This window comes from Rhamphochromis longiceps, linkage group LG11 (genome assembly GCF_057381845.1).
Source record: "Rhamphochromis longiceps isolate RC_006_pf linkage group LG11, R_longiceps_female_GT1.1, whole genome shotgun sequence".
NCBI lineage: Eukaryota > Metazoa > Chordata > Actinopteri > Cichliformes > Cichlidae > Rhamphochromis > Rhamphochromis longiceps.
Genome location: NC_140567.1, coordinates 20,192,540 through 20,217,812, shown reverse-complemented (window position 1 = coordinate 20,217,812; position 25,273 = coordinate 20,192,540). Strand labels below are relative to the sequence as shown.

Below are 25,273 nucleotides of genomic sequence, written 5' to 3'. Positions count from 1 at the left end.
TGCTGTCAAAAAGCTCTGTTTATATTGTAATATCTAATTATTTTCCTAAATCTCATCTCTGGCATTTCCCATGAATGAAAAAGTAATAAACATTAAAAGTGAACAACATTAAAACACTGAACCTAAATATTTTAAGCTGAAGCAAGAAAATCCACTCTGGAAACTCACTGAAACTAAACTGAATTAAAAGGTCAAAGCGAAACAAAAATAAAAACTAATAAGAAAACACAAATATGTTATAACTCTGGTGTCCACTATAGCTCTAGTGTGTGTTTGTCAACACCGAGTTGAAGGACTGTCAGCATCCGTTTTGCTTTTTTCCCACTGGAGGCCGCTATAGCGCGTGTAATCCGAGTTTGGCCGGGCTGACTGGGACCTGGCTTGCAGTGTCCCTTCTCAGGCTTTATGCATGAGGAGGGAGCCGCTTCCCATAGACCAGGCGCCAAGTGTAGCAGTGCCGTCCGCAGTCTGCCTCAGCACCTCAACCGCCCGCAATGCCCTTGGACACTGGCGCTCCGCTCGATTCCGCCACGCACTGACTAATCGTGACATCTCAGCGAGTTACTCCGGATCTCTACTTTGGGACTTTTTGCGCACACTGTCCTGACACATCTACGCTGAGTGAAACAAATGGGGAAGGTCCAAGGATAACAGGGTGCAGGATTTTGTTACTGCAGAAGACCTGCCGGTAGTTCGCTGTCCGGAGGGGGGGCTGGCTGCGCCTCTGTCAGAGACCGTAGTGCCGCATCCACTGTTTTGATCATCTAAACTCGCCTTGCATGGATACATCATGGCTACATTTATATGCAGGGTGCAGTTTTTAGATGATACTGATCCATTTAACAGCACCAATTTCCCCGAGCCCACCAGACCGCCTCTGTACACCTTCAGGGAAGATATCCCTCTGATAAATCAGATTGCTGGAGTCCACAGGCTGTTAAAAGCCCCACACAAGGTATGCAACGCACGATTAACCTCTTGATTTTGTTTTTGTGCACGTTTCGTTAAAAGCACGAGTTAAAATGTAACATCAACGCCTAAATTAATAATTAGCTTGAACAGGTCGATTGTGTTACTACCAAACAAAACCAATTCACCAATGAGCAAGCGTCTTAGTAAGCACTTTGTTGATAGGGGATGCTGATGGGGCATAGACGTGCATTCAAATAGTTACTGATTCTCGGCGTGATAGTTCTGTGATAGACAGAATAACTCCAGGCGGTGTAGGCGTAGATTAGATACCTATTATTTGGGGTGGGGGAGGGGCTGCCATCGGTTAATATTTACATCAATTACCCACCTGTGCACTGCCAAGACTTTAGGTGCTCCTTCAAAGTTTGGAAAAAAGTATCCTGTTTGTGGTTGGCAAAGGAGGAGACGCAAACAAATAAGCAAAAAAGACATTTGTGGTTGCAGTCTTAATGATTGTTTGACTTGAAAATCTAACCTCCTCAAAGGAAAAAAAAACCAACTTATTTGTGGGAGAAGGCGACCTATTTGCAGTGTCATAAATGGACAGACTGGAAGCCCATGTGGAGAATTAAAGTAGGTTGGGTCAAATCATGCTCAGTTGGTCAATTCTTGACGGATGGAAAAGGGTAATTTCCCACTTGGCTTGATTAGATCTGTGATTTTGAATTGGCAACATGTCTTCCTAATCAAACGTGTTTTTTTTCTAGCCCCTTTTTTTGTATTTTGACTCTGTTAACCAGCTTTTCTTTAGTCTGAAATAGAAAGGTATTTGTGTTTGATCACCCTCAATTTTCAGGCTCCATTTACTGCTTGGTTTTTGAGGAGGTGAAGCAGTGCACATTCTTTTTGGTTGCAAACAATGGCCTTCCCAAGATCCAAAATGTTGGAGACAGTAGTTGACAAAAGTAGACCTGAAACTCATTTTCTTTTTCTCCCTTTGGATGCCTCCAGAAGTTAAATGTCTTGGCATATTTCTGCCTCTTGATTAGATTTTGTGAAGCCCCATCTACTGACCTTTAAATTTAAACAAATCACAGAGACCATATCATCTGAGGCTGAGTCTTTTTACTGAGCATTCGTCTTAGTCTGGGTAGAAAGTTGCATAAATGGGGAGTTAATTTGGGTCTTTATTCATTCTGTCAGATCAGTGGTACTCCATCTTGTTTGAGTCAAGCTGGTGAGATAAGTCATAGGAGCCTCAGGATGCTGTGGATCACCACAAGCCAGGCTCTCATTCTGCAGCCTACTCAGTCTGACCAGCAGCATGGGATGGGGACGCTTTCCACCGAAAAGGAAGTGGGCAAAATTAAAAACACAAACAAGGAGCTGATGTACTTTGCACCGTCTCAGTTTAGCTGCAGACCAGCTGGACCGCAAAGCAGACAGAGAGGGAGTACCTGTGGTTGGCTGCGCAGGGCCTGGTTAGTGAGATTTGGTCACATGGGCATTGGTGGTTAGCCGTAAGTTGAGGGGGAAGTCCCTGTTCTTCTCGTAAACAAAAACAGTCAGGTGGGTGACGCAACTGCGTCGCCGCGCTTGACCAAGCAGCTCCCTGATTCACACCATCAGACGTTTGAAAACGAGACTTTAGTGCGACCTTGTGAATACAGCAAGGCTGTCTTATCCCTACAGTGCAGGCCATTCTGTTATAAATAGTACGTGACCAACACATGGTGCAGGGGCAATCAAAACAGCTGACATATGCTGTTTTAGGGATTTTACTGTCATTTTCTGTGGGCATTCTCCACAGTGGAGATCAGTTGTGTGTGCTGGATTGGGTTATACATGGGATGACAACTTGGAAAAGTAGCTGTACAGAGTCGAATATCAGTTTGTAGAAACTGATTTTTATAGCTGCACAAGGTTAATTTTTAATAGTGAAAACTCTCAGTGAGGGTGGGAGACTCACTTGAAATGTGATGGTATGTCTTATGTACAGTACATCATAGTGTAATATAGTTTGTAGTATCTTTTATTCTGCTTGAAGACCATTTTGTATAATATAAATCTGGTATCTTTTGTGCTGCTTCGGTAAAAGGGAGTGATTCCCACCTCACCCAGACATTTGGTTTTCTAGTGAATAATGCATTGTCTTCAGCGTTATTCAGAGTTATTCAAAATATTCAGTTTTTCAGGGCAAATCAATAGCTCATTACTCCTTCATTTACTTTCTTCTCTCTCTGTGTTTTGTATTTTGGGGTTTTGTGGCCCAGAGGCCTTGCATCAGTTTATAAAAACAGAATTTAAGCGAGGTCTTGAAGAATGGACTCTCACTTTACCAATTTCAGTTTGTGGGACAGTTGTTTTTCTGCATTTTTTTGTCCCATAATGAGAAGTTATGTTAAATGCTGCAAAATGTAGGTTCCTGCTTCAGGCCTGTCAGAGCTCCCTTTGAATTTTTTACACATTGTCATGCAGATTTGAGGTTCTCTTAATTTGGAGTGTTGTCTCAGCTCCTTTCAGAGGAACACATCGAAGGAAAAAGTTGCCTTGGACTGGACAGGAAAATTAAGGTTACTGTTGTGGTTTTGTGTTCATGCATCAGGTGTAATGTGTTTTAAATCACTTGCTCTCACAGGAATATCACAAATTGCATCTCCACCTTATCGAGCAAATGTGAAGCTTTTAAAGTGGCCAGATGTTAATCCTCTAAACTGATTTGTAGTCCACTGTGGTTGCTATATAGACGTCTTTACCGTTTTCTGTGCTCTGTCTTCTTCTGCTGGTCAAGTGAATGGCAGCCCCTGTGTGTGATTAAATAAAAAAAAAAAAAAAAAAGGGTTGTCCTGTCTACATGTTGAGCACTCCGCTGGTCAAAGTTGCAGCTCTGTTAACACACATTACTAGTGAACCATATTCCCTGTTTCCATTAGAGCTACCAAACAGGAAGTGAGTTCATATGTCATCAACACTCTTGACCCATTTTTGGGTCAGAGTGCAGTTTACCATTTGGAGAAATAGCAAGAACCAAAAAATGTCATTTGTTTCCAAACTGATGATCTGTTTGCTTTAAATCAGTGATTCTTGTGCTGGCACCACTTTTTGTTTGTATAAATAAATAATAATAGAGAACTTGTTTTTCCCTTCAGTGCTTACAGCCACACTTTTAACACAATGAGATCAAACTGCAGGCTGAACTGCTTGGCCCCCTCATCGCTGCTTACAGCTAGCTTTCCAAATGTCTTTCCCATCTGGAATATAAAGAAATTTGGAGTGAGATAGCAGTTTTAATTTTGAAATTGCATGGTGTTTATTTTTAGTTCTTTCTGCCTTAACTGCCTTCCTGGTCAGTGGACCACAGTATGGTGGTTGAAGGGAGAGGCCAGACCTCAGTGTGTGAGCAGAGGAGCTTGTGGTTGCTTCTCTGGACTTGGCCATCACAGGGCCACTGTGGGTTCAAGTCCTGGGCAGGAGACAGCTAAAGAAGTCTCTGCCTCTGATAATCTGGTAGCACTTATTCCTGGATTAAGAGCTGTTTAAAGTGCATCAACTTGGCTTGGTTGTACATTGTAATTCCTGTGAAGTAATCCACACTGATTATATAAAGAGCGCCTAAAGTGACACTGGTTAGAGGATAGATTTATGGCTATATGGAAGAAAAGATGGGTGTACAGATGGGGATTAGTTAATGGCAAACTTGTGTAATTCACTGCAAGTTTTTTTTTTTAAAGTTTTTTTTCTTGCCTGTGTTGATTTTGGTCTGCAAGTCAAACCCATGTGTGGGGAATTGCATTTCTTGGTTCCACAGTTGGCTAATTACTGGTTACAGCTGCAGATTCAGCCCAGTGTTTTGTGCAGTTCAGGTTGTGATACAGAGTGAAGCCGAAAGAGTACAAATATTTTGTTTGGTCTTGTTATCTAATCCGCCTTTTTTAGTATGTAAAGTATAATTTAAAGTATAATATATACAGTATAAAATAGCAAAATGATAAATCTACCTGTAATAATGTATTTGGGTTTTTTGGATTGTAATTTAGTGGCATTTGCACAGTCATAATTATAGGGCTTATACAATTCAGTTTAGTTTTATTTATATAACACCAAATCACAAGAATAGCCACCTTAAGGAGCTTTATATTGTAACGTAAAGACCCTATAATAATAGAGAGAAAACCCCAACAATTAGATGACCCCCCCCCCCCCCCCCCCCCTCCCCCATGAGCAAGCACATGGCAACAGTGGGAAGGGAAATCTCCCTTTTAACAGGAAGAACCAGGCTGCTTGGGGGTGAGGGGTGGGAGACAGGACAAAAGACACGCTGTGGACGAGAGCCATTTAATTATTAATAATAACTAGTAGTTAAATGCAAAGCGGCATATACAGTAAGTACAAAAGAGTGAAAAGAAGTGAGTGAAGGTGAAATGCTCAGTGCATCATGGGAAGTTTGCATTTTCTCCCTGTGCCTGTGTGAGTCCTCTCCAGGTGTGAATGTGAATGGTTGTCGGTCTCTCTGCGTTAGCCCTGTAACGGACTGCCAACATGTCCAAGGTGTGTTCCAGCCCCTCCTGTAACTCTGAAATGGATAAGTGGAATAAAATAGATGGATGGACAAAAAGGCTAACCTCTACTGACTTATGGTCATGTAGTACATATTTTTTTCAAACATTAAGGAAACCACATTTGGAAACGTAAAGTTGACATTCAACAAAAATACGTTGTTTCTGGGATTGTTGAGTTTCTTACAGGTTATTTAAGGCCCAGCTACTGGTCACTCCATACAGTATGATTTAAAGTGTCTTCTCTGTCATGCAACATTTCATATTACTATCCCTCTTTTTATTTTCAAAGGCATGTCAGTCCATAGGCATAAAAAAACAGAAGGGAAAAAAAAGAAGAAATCATGGGCCTAACTTGGGCCCCTATGCCTGGTTTTCCTGTCAGGCCAGAATCTGTCTTGTAATCTGGAGAATCACTTGCTTCCCGCTACCGACTATGTGCAGAATAGATGTGCTTGTTTTCACTCGCAGGTCTTTTTCTATCACGCCCTGCCTCACCTGAAGAACATCTACAAATAAGACTTGCAGATGTCTTGGAAAGGGCACGATCTCCTCACCTGTCTCCTGCGTCAACCCCATGCTTTGCCTCATCCCCCGATGTCTCCTTTAGAAAAATGATATTCAGCTCCGCTTCTACATCTTTTTATATTCCCAATAATCGTTTGGTTTGGGCAGCAAACAAGACAGCTCCGAGCCAGAGAGTGAGTTGGAGAGAGACTGAAAGTTATCCCAACCAACCACATGTTTTGTTTCAGCTCTCAAATATGACACAGTCCTTGAGTGCTGTAGTGCAGTAATGCAGAGTGGCTGAACAGATCAAAGCTGTAATGTCTTTCCCAGGGTTGTTCTTTCACGTTTAATTAAGTTACTGTCATATGCGGAAGGAAATTGAACTGCATCGGACCAGGCAATAACTGGTCCGATTTAAAAAACACATGGTTTTGCATGTTAAACTTATGTTTACATGTGTTGTGCATTAAGAGAGAAATTCTTGCAGGCTGCCTATGTAAGTAGTATTTATGGAAGGGTATCATTGCCTTTGTTGCTTTACAAAGCCCAAGTGAGGGCTGACAAAAAAGACAGGTTACTGGAGTTCAACGTATTTGTACAAATCGTTGTTGGTTTAGACACTCGGATTGTTGATGGTGCAGAGCAGTGCCACTCTCTGCACTCGCATCATATGTTCGCCCTCCCATAATGGTATTTGTTTTCCTTTACTCTGCTTCGCTGTTGGAGCCGCTGTCCTGTGGAGCTGACAGACTCTGAATATAAATAGGTTAATATCTCCAATTTGGAGGTCAACCAGACAAGTGAACAGTCACTCTCATTCTTCATCTCTTTGACCACAGTCTGGTGATGACAACCATTCAAGACCAGACAAATCATACCTCCTCTGCAAAGTCATCATATGTGATGATAGTTTATCAGACAGGAGAGCAGCGAGATAAGAGGCAGCAGACTGCCAAGCTCGTTCAAATCTGCATGACTTCTCTGCAACCTTGCACAGTTTTTCATTGTAGAGCACTGACAGGAGCTGATAAAAGAGCCTTCTGTGGTTCACGGCGAACAGACATAGACCTGAAATATGCTACGCATGTGTCTGTGGAGCCATCGAAACAGCAAAGTTTTTAAAATATTTAAAGAAAGTTACTTGTCTAAAATTCTTACGAGTCATTTGTGTGTAGTTTTAAAGTTGTGTGCCTGCATGGGCGTGAAACACAAATAGTTATTCAAACCCCCTGGATGTCAGTGCCATTTGTTCAGCTGATGTGTGTCATTCAATTCAGAAGCTCCCAAAGCATCTTTCCACTGTCAATGCTCATAAATATCTCTTAACACAGCATTTTGAATACATGCTGACTGTGCCTTTTTCCTGTTTAGCCCGATGACTGTGCCCTTCAGCTGTCCCATAATGGAAGCTACTTGGACCTGGAATCTACGCTGGCAGAACAGCGAGATGAACTGGAGGGATTTCAGGAGGATGGAGGGTAAGATAATAATCGCCGCCATTTCTGTCTCCACTCTCGGCGAATGTGCACAGCCGCCGAAATGAAGAACATTCTCTACACTGTGCTGAATTTAAAAAGCTGAAATAAAACTAGATTCTGGCGTTAAAAAACTTGGCCTTAATATTCCTTGCACTTCAAAAGGTGCTGCTCAGACTGATGCCAGAGCCACTCAGGCTGAAAACTAAAGTGGGACTGGCACGGTCTAGCAGGTGGATACAGTAATGTACGATGCTTGCCAGGTTTTGATTGTCCAGGAATAGATTGTTCCTGTTGCTGTGGTCAAATAGCGGTGCAAATACTTTTTTTTACTTTTGGGGGGGGGGGGGGGGGGGGGGGGGACTGAGTGATTTTAAAGCTTTTGACTACAACAGTCTGACTTAAAAAAATCTTGACAGTCAGGCATATTTCAGTATAATGTGAGTATTTTTAGTGGAAGAGAGATTTGAAGCAAGACAAGAGGGAAAAGCTATAGTATTTAATCCTTGCCACTGGGAATGCATATTAATAAACATTTTTACTATATTCCTTTGCCTAATTTAATACTATTAAAGGGATTTGTCTAATGATACTTATTTGGATCTAGAATGAATGATCCCTTTTCCGAATGATCCTTTTTTGAACTGTGCCTTCCTCTATTAAAAGAACAGAGGAGAAGGTCTTTACTCCACCTGAGAGTCTCCTAGGAAAAAGAGACTCTGATTTTCCTCACATAGGTTTTGTGAGTCTCTCAAGGGTATTTTATCTGCATGCAGGTCACTAAAATGATCGTGTTTGTTGTATTTTTAAAAGACCTTGCAGTAGTAGCAGTTGCAGGATTTTATAAAGTTGGTTCGGTGGTGATACTGGTGCCCTTTTTTTAGTAGACTGAAAAATCTTGGAATTTCCATCGAATTGATCTATTTGTGTCGAGTGGCACCAAGGTTGTAATCTTAACCACTTGTGTTCTAGTCATGTCTCATGAGTAATCACCCACATCTCTTTGTGACTTTACTTTGGTTCTCATTTAGAGCACTGGGGCAGCTACACAGTATACACCCTCCTAACACTCAGCTAACGATTTAGCCATATTGTTTCTGCGTAATGTGTAGGTAGATATTGCTTTGGCTTGACACAGCTCCTGGAGCTGGATGAAGAAAAAGTTCACAGTTGTGTTAGGTTAACTTCTGGTTCATACATTTTCCTTGGCCATTTACTTTATTGGCTCCATACATTTTTTCATGTACTGTGCAGTATGTTGATACATCCTTCATGTACTGCCCACTTTAGATGATCACAAACCAAAGGTTGGCATGAAAGTTCCTGGTCAGTTGGACCACAAACATGTATGGATTTATTTGTCTAACTTGAAATTCATAAGCTGCTCTCTGGCTTGGTGTTTCTGTTGGAAGTTGGGAGCGCTGGCCTTTCCCAGTTCCAGCTGAAATTGTTAGGAGCTTATTGGAGGCTATTAAGAGCTGTGAGGTTAAAGTGGTCCACTTCTTCTCTCGTCAAAGACTGAGCCTGCATGGGTCGGTGTTGTGCCAGCTGGCACGAGCTGGTATGGATGTGTGTCATTAAACCCACACAGCGTTGTCTGAGGAGGCTGGGGGGGGGGGGGTGAAGGTGGTTAGCCAATTATTTAGTAAAAATAGGGCAGTGCTGCTCATTGGCTTTTTACGGTGCTGATGGGCCCAGAATTACGCCCCCCACTGCTCAGTGTTCTTGATTTGATGATTATTGAGCCAATAAAAGGTCTGATGAGGGATTTCACCCTTACTTGTTCCATTTTGTTTTGTTTTCGCTCTCATTTTTACTGCATATGATCTGTCAGCAGCAGTCATAACACCCGAGTATTTAACGTAAAGAAGAAAAAAAAAAGCTGACTTGCCAGACAAAACCAACGGTTGTTTTTTTACTTTCTGGGTTTTCCACGTTTATCTCAAAATAAACCTCCTGCAATAACTTCAGATGACAAGTGAAAATGATGCTTTCATCATGCTTTCACTATTTTAGCTTTAAGCTAAGTCACCTACTACTAGAAAAGGGAGTAGTGCAATAGTTCTGAGCTCCCCTGATCATTGGCAATTGAATCCATCTGTAATTGATATTAATGACAGGTTACATTCCTGAGGCGCCTGTGTCATACCTAGTGTCTTTACAATCAGATTAAAGTATGATCCTCTGACAGAACGCTGCGAGAGCCAGGAGATATCCATGTCACGGGAGCTTAAGGGCCATAATCACTTCCACGCCACGTTATGTAGCTCAGCTATACAAGATTGTGACTCGTAAATCCCCTTGTCCCCTCTCTGATACCACCCCACTTCTGGTTACAAACTGACCATGTAGTTCAGACACGTGCAGAGGCATATCTGCACAGTTCCTGGCAGAGTGTGTGTGTATTCTAGCTGTGATAGATTGACACACACGCTGTTTTTTTGGCACTGTAGTTGGAGGTGGAGTATGCGGGACGTGTTCTCGTAGGACCAGGATGGATAGAAAAGTTGTAGCAAATTTGTTTTGATCTTTTAGGGGAAAAACAGTGTTGTGCGATAGTGTTGAGTTATGTGTCGAGCTTGACACATTGTAAGACATATTCCCTGGCTTGTCTTTATAGGATAACATGAAATGCTGTTATTGACTGGATAATGGATTCAGCATGTGGATTTTTTTTTAGCATTTTCTTTCACCTTTTCGCATTTCACGCTGTAGTAGATGTAATTTCTGTTAGAAAGCCAGCAATTATATGCTGAAAATGCTCTTGCTGGTTTTATTGAGTGTTTCTGATGTGTTTGACAACTATTCAAAAGTCAGACATATTAAAAATCTATCCGTTCTTGCTCTGAAGGCCTCAGAAATTCAGCGTTTCTCATCACATCCTTTCATGTCTCCGAGGGCAGCTCTGCTTTCTTTATTTTCGCTTTTTTTCTGACCCACTTGGACATTGTTTCATAGATGCTCGAAGCACACAAGGTTTTCATTTGAAGAAGAAAAAGTTGACTTGAAAAGAACCAGAGTAATTGTCAGACTTAAAACTTTACCCCACCTGGCTTACTCGGGCACTGGAGGTCCCGCTACAGACGCAGTGATACGGGAGCCTTCTCAAACAGGGGTGTCCAAGAAGTGCTGAGTCAGTAGACCTCAGCGGGGCCTTCTTGTCTGGCATTAATTGGTCTTTGAGGGGGAAGTACTGGCTTTACTGTATTCCAAGTATGTTTGTTCACTTTCTGTGGGTACGCATTTTGTGATGTTTTATAAACAGGGCCAGTAATGCTCCCTTAGATAAAGCCAGAGAGCATTGAGCTGGCAGGCATCCACCGGTCCAGTTGCTGCTGCTCTGTATGAGGATTAAGCCCGAGCTTTATGAGGTGCTGTACAACGGGGCAGTAAAGGGGCAATCAAGATGGGGAACGTAAGGTTTTATTTTTTAAATTTTTATTTATTTATTTTTTTTGTCGGGTACAGTTGTTAACTTTCTGCAGCTGCATTCCTGTTTGCTATGTTTGATAGAGAAATTGATGATGATGAGCATTTGGTTGGTGCCTTGAAATGCCCACTACTTTTTATAAATGTTCATACTAAATAACAATGTCCATATGTTTTCATTTAATCTATTATCAAGTGCTCTACTTTTGACCATTTGACTTGTGTAATGGTCAGGAAGTATGACATAAGTAGGAAGTAAGTGGTTTAGATTGCATTCAGTCCTTTTGTGATATTATAAAAAGTAGTAATTCAGTGATTCACCTATTTCAGAAGCTTCATGTATATTATGAATCAAGGTTAATTTGGCTCACAAGATTTTCATGGCTCACTATTATATACCAGCATGCCCCCAATTTGTTATTTGGCTGACATTCTTTATAGTTTTCATTGTTTAAGAAGGTTTGGGCTCCATCTTTTATAGGCCTGCAGCACTGTCTGCAGGAGTGTTCAATTTTCATGTTTAATTGGTGGTGGTGGGGGTCGGGGTCTGAAAACCTCACTTATATTCCATGCACGTTTGTTTAATTTGATAATGAGCACGTTGGCCTGTGTAGCCTCAGGTCTTGGTTAAGCACAGGGATACTGTTGCATCTAAGCGGAGAGAAAGCAGACATTCGTGACAAAATGGGTCTAGTTACCGATTTGCCTCAACAGCATCACAAGGGATAAAGTTCCTGTTTGCCGTCTCATCTCGCAGCGAAGGGCCCTGTTGACAGATGTTGCTCCTGTGTCGCCTCTGCCTGTTGCGGGATATTATATTTGATAAACAGTGAGGATAAGCAGACTTCCCCTGTCATGTCACGCGCTTGTGCGCGTATCAGCTCGGCCTCCCGCTGACTGGTTGGGGCAGGAAAAATGTCAGTGTGTCAGTCTGTCTGGGTCTGTTTGTATGTGGCGAAGCAGCAGTAGGAAGTGCCTTCTGCACCGATACAGTTTTTTCTCTTTCTGTCAGAGCCGCTCACGCCCGACGGTTTGAAAGTGACAGTCTGCTGCTGGCACTGCGCCGGTCAGAACAATCACACAAACTCTATGCAGCCAGCATAAAAGCCCATTTGTCAGTGAGCCAAATTAGGAAGGGAGGGTAGGGGGGTGTTGCGCAACTCTACCTGCTGTGCTCTTGTCTACATTTGGCCTGCTAGGTTTGTTTGTGTGTTTCTTTAGGTAGTTGGGAGGTTAAAGGCCCAATGAAGGATCTAACCTCAAGCAAAACAGTGATCAACCAACCTACTTTATAATTTTTTTATTTTTAAAATGAAAGTAATTAAAAACTGTTAAATGATTAGGTCTGGGAGTACCACACACCGAGTATGGGAGCAGCAAAGTATTGAGAGTTGAACTTTTGCAAACTTCAGTGTCTGTTCACAGACACTAGAGAATTAACTTTTGAGGGATCTAAACTGTTCTCACATTCACTATCAGGACTGAATAGCATTCAGGGGCATTGTTGTCTTCTTTGTTTTTGATTTTCATTCGCACATTGTGAGCTCTTGACAGGATGCTGACAGGGTCTTGGCATATCTCCATTAACGCAGGGGGTGGAGCTGACCTCAGAGTTGCTCCCATCCTTCATTTTCATTGATGAAGACCTTTTCCCTGATCTGCTTCCTGCTGTGTTCAAACTGCAAATGTTGCCTGAAACGGAACAGAATAACTTGTTGAAAAAGGCTCGAAGATCATTTTGCACCATTTAACAACAGCGTTTCAGCTCCATTATCCTGTCAACATGTGCACCTATGTCTGGCACGCACATGAAAATTGAAATGATCACAATGGTCCAATACCTTCTGACATGTTGCTTTATCTCCGTTTGTCTTTTGTCTTTGTAGACGAGGAAAGAAACACGGCATCATTCTTCGAACGCAGCTATCAGTCAGAGTTCACGCGTGCATCGGTGAGTAATAAAACTGTGCTCCAAACTCTGCATTTGTCACATTTCCCTCTATAATTTGTCTCCTTCTGACTACATCAGCTTTAATTAGCTCTGTCACCAGTTGATTATTTTATGTAGATCCTTGTAAAAGTTGCACAGCAGCACTTGTGGAAAAAAGCCAAGTGACAGCACCGTTTCAGCAACAGTACGAACACAGAGCACTGGCACGGAGCAAACCCTGAAAACATTTTATGTTTTTGGACTTACTGGGTTCTGTCACTTTGTTTAATTGGGCCTCCTGGTATCTTTGAGTAATGTGAGGGAACCAGCATAGAGCTGAGTGAAAACATATGCAAACATGCATGCACATGGCATGTGTGCCGACCCATACGCTCACACACAAAAAGCCTTTTGATTAAACTGAGGATGGCTAATCTTTTACTAACTGCATTGTACTCTCTGATTTAGATTTAGCTACTTTATTTTTCCACATCTTTATGGAAAGATTAAACCAACAAGGTTTTATCTGTTTTGTTACCTTTTTTTTTAAATATTTTTAATACAATAAATTACTCCACATGCTTTTAAGAAGTCATTTTCCAGTAGAGCATTGAGGCTGTCGGTAATGTCATTCGGAGGAACACATGCCTCCTCTGCAGGCATCAAGTGCAAAAATAACCCAAGGTCTGCAAAGGCTATTAGGCTGTAAATTGTCAGATTTTATATTTGGCTGCTTGCAGTACAAGTGAACCAAAAACACAGACATTTTTCATTTGAATGAGGTCACTATGATGAGAGAACTATCTGAGGGTCCTTCTTGGTTGTTTATTGTACCTGCTGATGATAATGGAAAGGTTGGGAAAATTGCTCGTTCAGGGACTGATGAGACAACGGAGAAACACAGCTTTTCCTCCAACCTGATTAACTCAAGTTTGCACATGTTGATTGCAAAAAAAGGATTTCTCTTTCATGTGTTTTACACTGTAATTATGTAATTGATACAGTAGACCTATCATATGTTATGCATCGTTAAATTCTTGTTGTTAACGATACTGATTTAATAACAGTGGATAACCAAAAGTCATTTCTAATCAGTGCTTGATGTAACATGTCACACGTTTAACGTGGCCGTACTTGTGAATATTTGGCTGAACACAACTCACAACTGAACTGGCTTTCTTCTCTCCTCCTGCTGGTGCTTGGCTTAGCTTAGTGGAGCCTGGGGAGTGACCGACAGACTTGCTGCTCTTCTCTAAGTGGATGATGACCCTCTTTCTCTCTAAGTTGACAGCCACCTGTTGCCCCTCTCCAGTCTCCCTCGGTGAATGCCTGGGTGGTTAGCTGATTTATTTCCTCAAGCTGAGGTGGTCACTGTTACTGTAAATTGTCCAGACATTTGAGCCTAATTTTATCTGACTAGTGAGCTTACCTCGTAGCCCCATGAGTACAGAATTACTGGGTGATTTTCTTGTTATGTGTAGTACATAATTCATTAGTTTCCCAAGCACAAATGGCGTGCTATACTTCAGGCTTTGCCCTTGCTCTGTATTAACGGATAGAGTATTTCTCTAAAATGCCTATAAATTTCAGTGACTTTGTTCTTTAGCTGGCCACATTCTTTTGTCTGCATATAATCAATAATCACGTGCAATAAAATAAAAAGAAAGCTGCACTCTGTTGTAATAAAATGTTTGTACAAGAGCCAGTAATAGATGTACGGAGGCATTAAAGTAGCTTTAACACTAAGATTGTCTAAAGCTCTGGATTTTCTTTTTCTTTTTTGCACACTTAAGCACACTTAAGATTGTGTGCTAGAATAGTACACCCACGTCGTTAAGATATTCTGTTTATCCTAGAGGCCCCCTTCATGAACATGAGTGATGAGTTGGTTACAGCGGTGTGTATTCTAATCGGTATCATTTAGCACTATTTTGTGGAAAACACGTTGCGTGTATTTCAAGTTTGAATTAAGCCGTACATTGCCTTGTTTACGTTATCTGGGTTTTTTGGCTTTCTCCAAATGTACTCATCACAGGGGCAGCTTTCTATTTGTCTGTCTGTGTGTATGTGTCATGAACCACAGCGAGACCTAATCCGGGCTTCCTTAATCATAGTCATTAGCACTCACATGCATATGTCAAGACAGAAATCTGTGCAACAGAGGGGAGGAAGGAAATGCTTCACCCAAGGAGTTAATGGTTTATTAAACTGCTTTTTACTAATCCGCTGCTGTTGTAATCACAAAGTGAGATCATCTGGTTTCTTTGTGTGCTAAAAGTACCTACCTGGCACTAAACTATGTTTTAGCTAAGCGTATTTTCATTATCTTGAGCTAATTATAATCGCTAACATTTACGATAAATGAAGCCTAAATGACTTGTGTTCACTTTTATGGTGTTCAGGTGACTGTTTGACTAGATTGGCTTGTTAGTATGAGCCTTCCTGGAGCTTAGAGGCCATAAACAGTGCTCGGCAATGATGAATGTAATGAATAACAGTGGAATGGATATCTCACTATAAAAGATCCAGAGCACTATGTGGAGGCAGTCTGAAGCTGTTTAGGTATTTGTATTTATGTCATAAGGTTTCATTTGATTCATTTTTTGTCTTTGGATAACCTGTAGAAGTTATAGTTTGAGCTTTGTTTGCATTTTGTAGGACCAGCATAGCAGCTCGGGATTTAGACAATAACCTCAGCTTGTACCTCTCAGTGCGTTAGCGTCGGGCCCGGTCTGTTTAGATCTTTAGGCTGTTATTGTTGTTGGTGAACTAGATGTGGTATTGAGGGCCTGATTAAAGCAATCTCGTGATTATTTTCCTGTTGTCTGCCAGTCCTCTTTTTAAGTGCAGTTTTGTTTCTGAAGCTGCGGGAGTTGCTGTGTTGTCATGGCATGAAGAGGCTGAAGACAGACAGATGTATTAGTGTGAGCCGCAGAATGTTTTAATAGGGATACCAAGTTAAGAATTAACAAATGTCACATGTGCTTTGTAATCATTAGCAGTTCTCACAAAGTAAAAATTCCAAAATAGCTTTCTGTGGAATCATATGTGGATATAGACTCAGTGGGCTGCGATGGGCCCGCTTTTGCCTTCGAAGTTGCCTTAATTCTTCTTTACTGATTCAACAAGAGGCTGAAAACATTTCTCAGAGAGAGATTTGTCTATCTTATTGTTATGATGGCATCACACACACAGTTGCTGCAAATTTGTCGATTGCACATCCATGACATGGATTGAAGTGAAAACTGGGAACTGTGGAGGTCATTTGTTCGAAGCAGCCATCAGAAGATGGGCACACTGTAGTCGTAAAAGTATAATCGTGGTTAGCAATGATACTCGGGTAGACTGTGTGGTTTAATAATGCAAAATGTGTTCCAAGAAAATATCCCAAATGCCATTACACCACAACACCAACCTGAAACATTGATGGAAGCCAGGCTTAATCCCTGTTTTCATGCTCACACCAAACTCTGATCGCACCATCTGAATGTTACAGCAGAAGCTGATTTCTGTCTGGATCTGCTTCAAGGTTCAATGTCTCGTGCACGGTTACAATGAGTTGTTAATTGACTTACTCTCTCATTCCTATCAGCTATCAAAGTAGTCTAGGCCAGCGATCCCCAACCCCCGGGCCACGGGCCGAGTCATTTGGTACCGGGCCGTGAGAGTTGAGACTCGGGTGTGAAATGTATGCTTTTCAGGGTTTATATCGGTTTTTAGCGTTATTTTGTTATCGTTTTTATCGTTAACTCGGTTTTCCTGGGTCTTTTCACATGTGTTATGAATAAATCTTCTTTTTTTCGGTACCGGTACTAGTTTTATTTTGTTGTATTTATCCGCGACACCTTAAAGGCCGGTCCGTGAAAATATTGTTGGGCACAAATCGGTCCGTGGCGCAAAAAAGGTTGGTGACCGCTGGTCTAGGCCATTCCCCTCTAACTTCAGGGTAGCAACAAGGCATTTTCAAATGCCTTTTTGTTTTTCCATTTTCTCTTTTTAGACCATTCTCTATAAATCCTAGAGATTGTTATGTGGAAAATCCCAGTAGATCAGCAGTTTCTGAAATACTCATATCAACCCCTTTGGCATCAACAACCATCCCATCTTCAAAGTCTCTCAGATCACCTTTTTTCCCCATTCTGATACTGTGTTTAATCGTCAGCAGGTCAACTCTACGATGCCTACATCTATTGAAATGCTAGAATGTGATTGGCTAATACTTGTTTTACTGAGGAGTTGAAGAGGTGTACCTAAAAAACTGTCAGGTAAGTGTATATGATCAGAGCTTGTTCCTGTGCCAAATCGTGTGATTTATGCAAAGCTAAATATCTGATGTGGTAAATCTGTCAGCTGCAGTCTGCAAATTATGTTGTCACTGTAATACCCATAGAGAGCCATCACAAGTTAGGGTAGTGCAAAGCTTTTTCTTTCTTATTAGCAAATGCCTTCTATTGTCAGAGGTCGAAATCATACATTTCAAAGCTCAAGTTTGTTGATATTTCCCTTTGAGAGCAGGTTCATCTGTCAACACACTGATCCCAGCTGAAGAGTGGCAGCTGTAATCAGAGGCGACACATTCTCGCTGGATTATCTGCCTTGTCTTTTACAACCTCTTATAATCTGGGCTCAGGGCATGAATCATTGTGACCGCTCGTTGTTGACTTGTGTTTTCTCTTAAAGCTATAATTTTGTCAAATTGGTAGTTTTGATCTTCAGGTTCACAACTGAAAACTCTGTGGTCGTTAAAGTGGAAGACTATGAGCTGTAAATTTTCTTCAATTATCCCTCTGCACACCATGCTGGAAGATTAGTTCCTGGCAACTAACAGTGCACATTAAGAGCTTGGGCTCTTTACATGTTTGTTTGTCTAATTAATCTATTATTGTGTGGGTGAATGGGTGATGTCAGCACAATAGCTTAAAATGATAAGATCACCTGTGGGTTTTCGTGTTGCTCCCAGCCACAGTGTCTGTTTTTTCCAGACACCCTGCCAGATATGTACTTAGCGATCTGCACTTTTTGTCCACACACATAAAAGTAACTCCAGTAGTTAACTTGGTTATTAAAAACTTAGGATCTGCATGAAGTTTTTGCTACAATTTTGTAAGGAAACAAGGGATTTATTTTCCAAGTTAAAAATATTTATTTGAATTTCCTATTTGATTGTTATCACCATTTTAATCCTTCATGTCTGTCACGATGCATATTTAGATGGCTGTATGTACATAGAGAAAATCCCCAGGGTTGGAGTCACCACACTTTGGAGTCAAATCAAAGCAATAAAATCCAATAACAAGCCACATTTGAGGCAGGGGAGTGCCAGGCAAGAGGAGAATAATTAAAAACATGCATATCACATGGCACGTGGGAGACGTAAGATGATCAAATGGCCTGGACTGCCATCGCTTTCACTGGCCTCAAAGAGACTCCAAAATGGGATCATGGTCTCAGAGTCTCCCCAGGAGGCCAACCTAAACAACGCTGTGCCAAAGAAGAGAAATCTGAGGCAGCAAACAAGAAAAGTGAGGGGAATGGGTCTTGCTCTTCAAATCATAGCTGATAGTAACACGAGATCACTGGAAGGCTCATCTCACACTTTGACTCATTCTGCTTTTTTAAATGTTCTTTCTGTTTGGCCGTGAGCCCAACAGCCACATGCAGTGAGATAACAACATGGCTTAGGTTAATGTGGCGTTTACGTGCAACAGTGCAGCTCAGTGTTTCCATTCATTTTGCGTTACGTCCCTCTGTCGTCGCCCCTAAAATACAAAAATGTTCCATATATATAAAAATCTATTTAACGGGATTAGAGTTAATTGCTCTGCTGTAGATTTGCTTCACATATTGCACAAATAGACTACTACATCAATTCACATAAGTGCCCTCATCTGTTCGCATTCACTCGCACACACACTCATCCAAAGGTATGCACATATTAAGAAACCATCTGTTTCCAGTTGTAAGGCCCCTCAGCGCTGCTCCTCACCCATCCAGAAAAGAAGCTCGCTGTCTACATTTTCATCCACGAGCAGAGTTTTTTCCTGCTGTGTTTACAGGACTGCCAGAGAAGGCTGAGTGTGCAGCCTGACCAGGGGACTAAACATTGTCCCTGTGGATAAGAAGGGATGTTTCAGTGCTGTAAATTCTCTGTTTTACTCTTCCCCCTTCACTTCTGACAGCTGCCCAGACTTTTGTAGCAAAATCAGATGACTGATAGGTGAAACTTTTGCAGGTTATAAGAGAATATAGTTTGTCCAAGATGCACATTACGGCATGTATGTTGGAGAGCTAAGAGTGGATGCTATGCGAACCAGACCACCACTGCTGTGAGACTGTTGAAGTGGACAGGTGTATAACCTCGGTAACCACAGTTTTTTAAACAGCTGAAGCTGGTGGGAGGAGTCTTTTTTTGTTGTTGTTTTTGTGCATAAACCCTGCATTTAATTGCTGTATGCGCAGAAATGTTTATTGATGTCTTTGCAGGAATCTATTTTGGGTTTAGAGTTGAGATTTTAGGTGTCTTTACTCTCCATCTGTCCTCCTTGAATGGAGGACAAAGAAGAGCTGAGTGAAATGTTGCATTCTGTTGGTTGCTATGTTTCTTAACTATTTGTTTGGCGTCAGATTTCTGTCATAAGTCACAATCGCCATGAATCTCAGTACCCACAGAGGTGTTTTTTCTAAAAATCTGGAGATAACATAACCAGCCTAATGGGACAGGAATTGAAAGAATTCTTCAGTATCACATTAATTTGGTGAAGGTCATCAGTACTTACTACTCCTGTAGAGCAAACATTGATTTCTAATAGTTGGGGAAGGGGGAACTTCACTTTGTAAAACAGTGTATAAAGAAGTGTAATCTAAGGTTTATGTTGTTTTCATGGTGTCACTAAATACCCATTCGCAAGAAGGGTAGTTCCTCCCTTGATGTAGATTCAAGAGAGATCTACATCAAGCGCAGTGTTAGCTGAAAGAGTGTCCGTATCCTAGGCAGAAACCTGAAACGCCTGATAGCTGCTCACTTCTACATGTGCAGGTGCTGAAACTGTGCAAGTAATACTGAAGTAATATTGAACATCTGGGTGTTTAAAATGATCCGAGTTTGTTTTATCAGGCCGCTTTAGACAGAAATCTGATGCCTTAGATTCATTGTGGAATTCTGGTCGTTGTTTCCTTGATTATTTGGAACGACTGCTTGTTCTTTAAAAGGAGTTAGAAAAGCTAATTATTGAAAAATGTTTCCTAACAACTTTATGAAGGTTCTTCAGTTAATGTTTTTTTTTTCCCAACAGAAATGGAAATGATAAATTAAAGAAAGAACAGTAGTTACAGTTGTCCTTTTTAGCATCTAGGCAGCGCATCGCTCATCCCAGAACTGACTTAAACTGTTAAGTGACAATTACAAAAAGTTGAAGTATTTTTGTCTCTTAGGTTAAATTCATTAAGCTGACAGGTGCAGATTTTAATCTGCTACTGATTTTTTTTATTTGCTTTATGGGTTTGATATTCTAAATATGCCCCCATACACTGAACCGATGCATGCATCCTTGTATTTTATACCTCTGAACTTTCAGGTTGTCTTTAATTTATCATCTTTGTCATATTTGAGATCTGAGTTTGGGGTTATGGTCATACTGTATCGGCAAGGAGAATCTGAGTGCCAGTCTTGACTAGAAAGAAAGAAAAAAGAAAAAAAAAGACCTGACCTTTAACTCAGTACCCCACTGGCCTTCAGCCAAATCCTAGTGGGCCATGCAATTCATCACACATCCTCCTTCACATGTCACGCTGGCTCCTTTTGTTTCCCTCAGCTTTGATGTCCGCTTCTTTGTAAGGAAATGTCTCTTTCTCTCTGCATCCATCAGGAGAATATGAGGAATGCTTAAGAGCCTGTTTGTCGTTACAGTAACTGTCACTCATTCAGTGTTGTTATTTCTTCTCTCACCTTGGATCAAGTACTGTTGCCACAGCTGGCTGGCTCTGAATTAGTTTACCATTGCTGTTTTGCTTTGAAGGGGGAATTATTGGATTTTCTAACATCCATGTGCTGAGATTGATTCGGTCTTAAGGCTGACATCAGCTGGAAAAATAAAGATTTATACTACCTCTTTAGGACTAAGCAGGAAGGGATGTGACGGTGATCTTTTCGCCACTCACGAAACTGGTGGAGATTTGTTCTCCTGTTGTGGAGAAGTGCTGGACTGTCACCTAATCTGAATCCTTCCCACTTCAAATCTTTGCCATTGTATAGGGCTACTTTGTTCTGTGGGAAAGTTGTAGATTCTTCCAGCTAATTCTCCCTTTGCATCTCTCTGACACATTTTGTATGAATTTGTATCAGGTAAGCAATAGCTATTTGATTTCTTAGTGTAAAACAGATTAGGAATGTCTTTTTTTTTTTTTTTTTTTATCTCTGCAGGACTCTTAACTGTTATCTAGCTCTGGAACACCTGCAGCCTCCACCTTGTGCTGTGGTAACTAGGGCTGGGTATCGTCACTGATTTCTAGAATCGATTCAATTCCGATTCACAAGGTCCCGAATCGATTCGATCCACGATTCGATTTAATTCGATTCGATTCGATTTAAATCTGGGAAATTTTGACAGTCAGAAGTATAATTCAGATCAGGACATTTACATATTTTTGTATCTATAAAAAGGAAGCTGACACTCTCAAGACTTTATCCAAGGTGTGAGCATCACAGCAGATGCCTTTGTGTCAAAGTAGCTGAAGATAAAACACAGAAAAACATGTAGGTGATTTTCCTGGCCTGGGATTTTATAAAAATATTCTGCAGTACATCAAAAACGAAAGAAAACCATTAATTAATCAACATTACCTCTGACGTTACAGCGGTTTTATTAGAGACATGGCTAAGCATTTTGCATTTTGAATAATTTTAAAAAGTTTCAATTTGTTCAGTATTGAACAGCAGAAATGAGGTTTTCTTTTCGGAAGACTGTAAAAGGGGAAAAAACAGCGGCCGACAGCGCTGTAAGCAACAGTAGACTTGTGTAACAAGCAAGCGAATAATGAAGAAAGCGAAACTGTTCGAGAGAGGGGGGGAGAGAGGGGGAGGGAGAGAGGGAGAGCTGCGCATCGCAATGGAAGCAAAACAGTAAAAGAGTGAATTCATGACGATGTTTATGTGAAGCGTTTGGATCTTCTTTAGCTGCTGGTTCGGTCAATATTGTTTGGAGAGAGATCAAACTAACAGCTTTAGAATCAGCGCATAAAGGGCGTGAACACAAAGCGCCGACCCGGATCAGCGAGCTGTCGGCTTTCAGCCCCGACTGTGAGAAAGGCGACATCTAACTGATTCTGATCCGCGGGTCGCGCTGTGTGTTTAAGTCTATGTGCAGAATCCCTGTACCTGCTCTCATTTACTGTTTGGTGGTTCTTGAAATTTTGTGAGATGTCACCAGAGATTCTGGCATTTCGGACAAAATAAATTTATATTAAAAAATCGATTCAGGATTTTAATGAATCGATTTTACGTTATCCAAGCCAGAATCGATTTTAATCGATGAATCGATTATAAAAACCCACCCCTAGTGGTAACTGGCTGCTTTCCAAAAGAAACTCCAGGAATATTATTTGGCAAAGGCACAAAGTATGCTGCGTTTCGCGGTGATGTGTTAATGATTTGAAAGCTATCCGCTTGTGTTCGTGTTCTCCAAAGTATCGACCTCCACCCAGAGTGCAGGCATGATACGCAGCTGTGGAATTATTGTGGATATTGCAGACCATATATCGATCCAATATTAACTGTGCCTTCACAGCTAACAACGGGTATCTGTTTCTCTTTATCATCTTCAAACACGTCCAAGGCCAAGCAGCAAGTGCAGTCGTTATTTTTAGAGCTGATGTAAGCTCAATCGCAGCCCATAACTGGGATAAGGAATATTTGTGTTGTAGAATCTTTAATGAAACATAATATCTATATTTTCTGCTCACGTTAGTTTGAACAAAGCAGTGGGGGTGGCACTCAAGAGTTTTGTAAAATGTAAAAAAATAAATGGGAGCTTCAGCCTTTTCAACAATGTGTGAACAAATACATATAACGGGTATTACGGTTATCTAAGGAATGACAGTGGAGGACATTGTCGGTAATGTAGCAACTGTGTAATGTTTGCATCAATCACTGAAGCAACCACAGTGTTCTTACTTGGCTTTTGTTTAAGGCTACATCTGAAGCAGAAAACTGTCCACTGGAGACCCCAGTTAGAAAAAAAAATAAAAAAGAGCTCAAGCATCAGGAGAATCTCCTCTTGCAGCCCACCCATGGCTCTTAAGGGGAACACTCAGAGTGGCCTCAGCAAGAGAAGACTGGACAACCTTTGTTGCATTCTTCAGAGCAGAAGAAAAGAACCATAGATAGAGAAGCGAGAGAAAGGCCCCAATGTCTTGTGTGAATTTGAGCCAAAAGCCTACTTAGGCGGTTCAGGCATGTTCAGGATGGTTCCATCTGAACTGCAGGTTACAAGAGAGGTCGACGCTAAAATGCACGCTGCGTTCACTGGTCAGCGACAGGTATATAAAAATCCCTTTATCGTGAGGAAGCATGGTGGAGCTGAGGTAATTTGGAAGCGGATACTGTTCTTAAATTTAACAATAAATTTTTGTGTGAAAAAATAATAATAATAATTACACTTAAACAAACAACTTACCCAATCTTCCTCTGCGGTGAGAGCAAAAGAAACATTGTCTGCTTTTGCTTAGACTGCGTCGTAAAGAGGAGTGAAAATCTCAATTGGTGTAACCCATAAGTAATGTTTCCTGATGCTGTGAGGAAAGCGAGCCATGTTTACATCATTGCTGTGGTTAAAGCTGTGTAAAGTTGAGGCTCATCTTTCAGTGAGCATGTCAGACATTGTTCTGATCCATTTAGATCTACTCATATGTGTTGTATGGTGGTTTTGTCAGTGGTCACTTAAGGATCATTGAGCGCACAAAGCACTTAAATATTTTGCATAGACTTCTTGTTTATAAGATAAAAGCCTGAATGTAAGCCTTTAATCTCTGTGTTTGGGAATATGAAAAATGTTTGAATCTCTCCCAGTGTCTGGACCTCAGAATTGAATGACATCAGTGGCAGCTCTCTCTGTCTGTTCTCTACTATTATGAATGCCTTTTGTATTAGCAAGGTTCAACACAAAAGCTAAATGAAGCCGTGTAGGGTTTCACTCTGAATTTTCTCTTCCGAGACACACGCAAACACAGAGGGTGGACACATTATGCTAACATCTGTTTGTTAAATAAAAATCGATTGCATTATCATGATTCGTATGTGCCAGTTAAACACCACCACCAACTATAATCTCAATCAGCAGTTTTCTGATGCACGGTCATCTTGTGTACTTGTATGAAAACATGCAGAGCAAAGGCTGAAAATAACACCTCCCAAGCAGCAAATGGGGGGAAATTTTCAGTCTGATCTTAGTAAATCTCAGAGGGCTATCGGTTACCTTGTTGGGTAGATACATTTACCAAAATATTCATGTGGGGGGAAAAACAAAAAACACTTTGCTTAGGTTGGCAAAGCATACTAACACATTTTTTCTGCTTTCAGCCAGTGTTTGACACTTTGGCAGCGTATGTGTTTTTTGACCTACCTGTATTTTGCCTCTACTCTGATTAGCTCAGTAACTCTAACCAAGCAAAGAGCACTAGCCAATCAGACAAGTCACACATGTCAGTAAAAACTGCAACTGACGAAAAGGAATGTGTTTTGATTCTATTTTGGTCTATTTTTAAGTGTACGATAAAAGGACGGCATCAAATCCAGAGGGTCTGCTGGCAAACATCAACTGTGATTCTGCCACATGTTTATTGGCAGGTATAAATAACGTGTACTCTTAGCCACCTGTTTTGTGGACATGATGATATGCTAGCAGGATCTGGCACACATTTCACTGCTGCACCACAGATACTCGTGAGTCCATTAAAATGCAATCACTGCAGTCAACTTAAAAGAAAAGGATAGTCAGCCTCTCATCTATACTACAGGCTTTAATCATTTGTCTTGTGAGGCAGGAAGTATACCACCCATTAATGAACTTTATGTTGTAGACCACTGGTGACTCAGTGTGGCAAAAATGGCAAGTAATGCTTGGGAACTTTGTAATCCAAATAATTTGAGTTTAAGTTGAATATGACACGCAAAGAATGCTGCAGCTGCACATCTAATGTGTCCTCGTGAACCACATATGAGTCCCAGACTCCCTTGTAAGTTTCCACTGCTCCAGCTGAGTGAAGCACACAGCAAAGCGACAGAAGCAGCACCTCCAAAACTGTTTCCTGCACATCGGTCGATCGATTGCATGCCTCATAACTGATGGTTAAATTAATTTTGTTAACCAGTTACAGTCGGTGAACAGAGAAAACAGACACTGTAACACTGGATTTACACACTTCAGGTTTTTGAACTTTTTTTTTTTTTTTTACATCAGTTACAACAA

General features: G+C 41.1%; 1 protein-coding gene across 4 annotated transcripts in view; it reads left to right on the top strand.

Annotated features, from left to right (window-relative positions):
- The first annotated feature begins 415 nt into the window (after positions 1 to 415).
- The window catches only part of fhod3b (formin homology 2 domain containing 3b), a 93,211-nt gene continuing 68,353 nt past the window's right edge, over positions 416 to 25,273 (top strand). For 2 of the 4 annotated variants that reach the window (XM_085422708.1, XM_085422707.1), the window contains exons 1-3: positions 417 to 955; positions 7,350 to 7,456; positions 12,769 to 12,833. In XM_085422708.1, the coding sequence (XP_085278834.1) occupies positions 791 to 955; positions 7,350 to 7,456; positions 12,769 to 12,833 (337 nt within the window). In that variant the 5' untranslated portion in view covers positions 417 to 790. Of the gene's footprint in view, positions 956 to 7,349; positions 7,457 to 12,768; positions 12,834 to 25,273 lie in introns of all 4 variants that reach the window. The other 2 variants (XM_085422706.1, XM_085422709.1) reach the window with 2 other exon arrangements.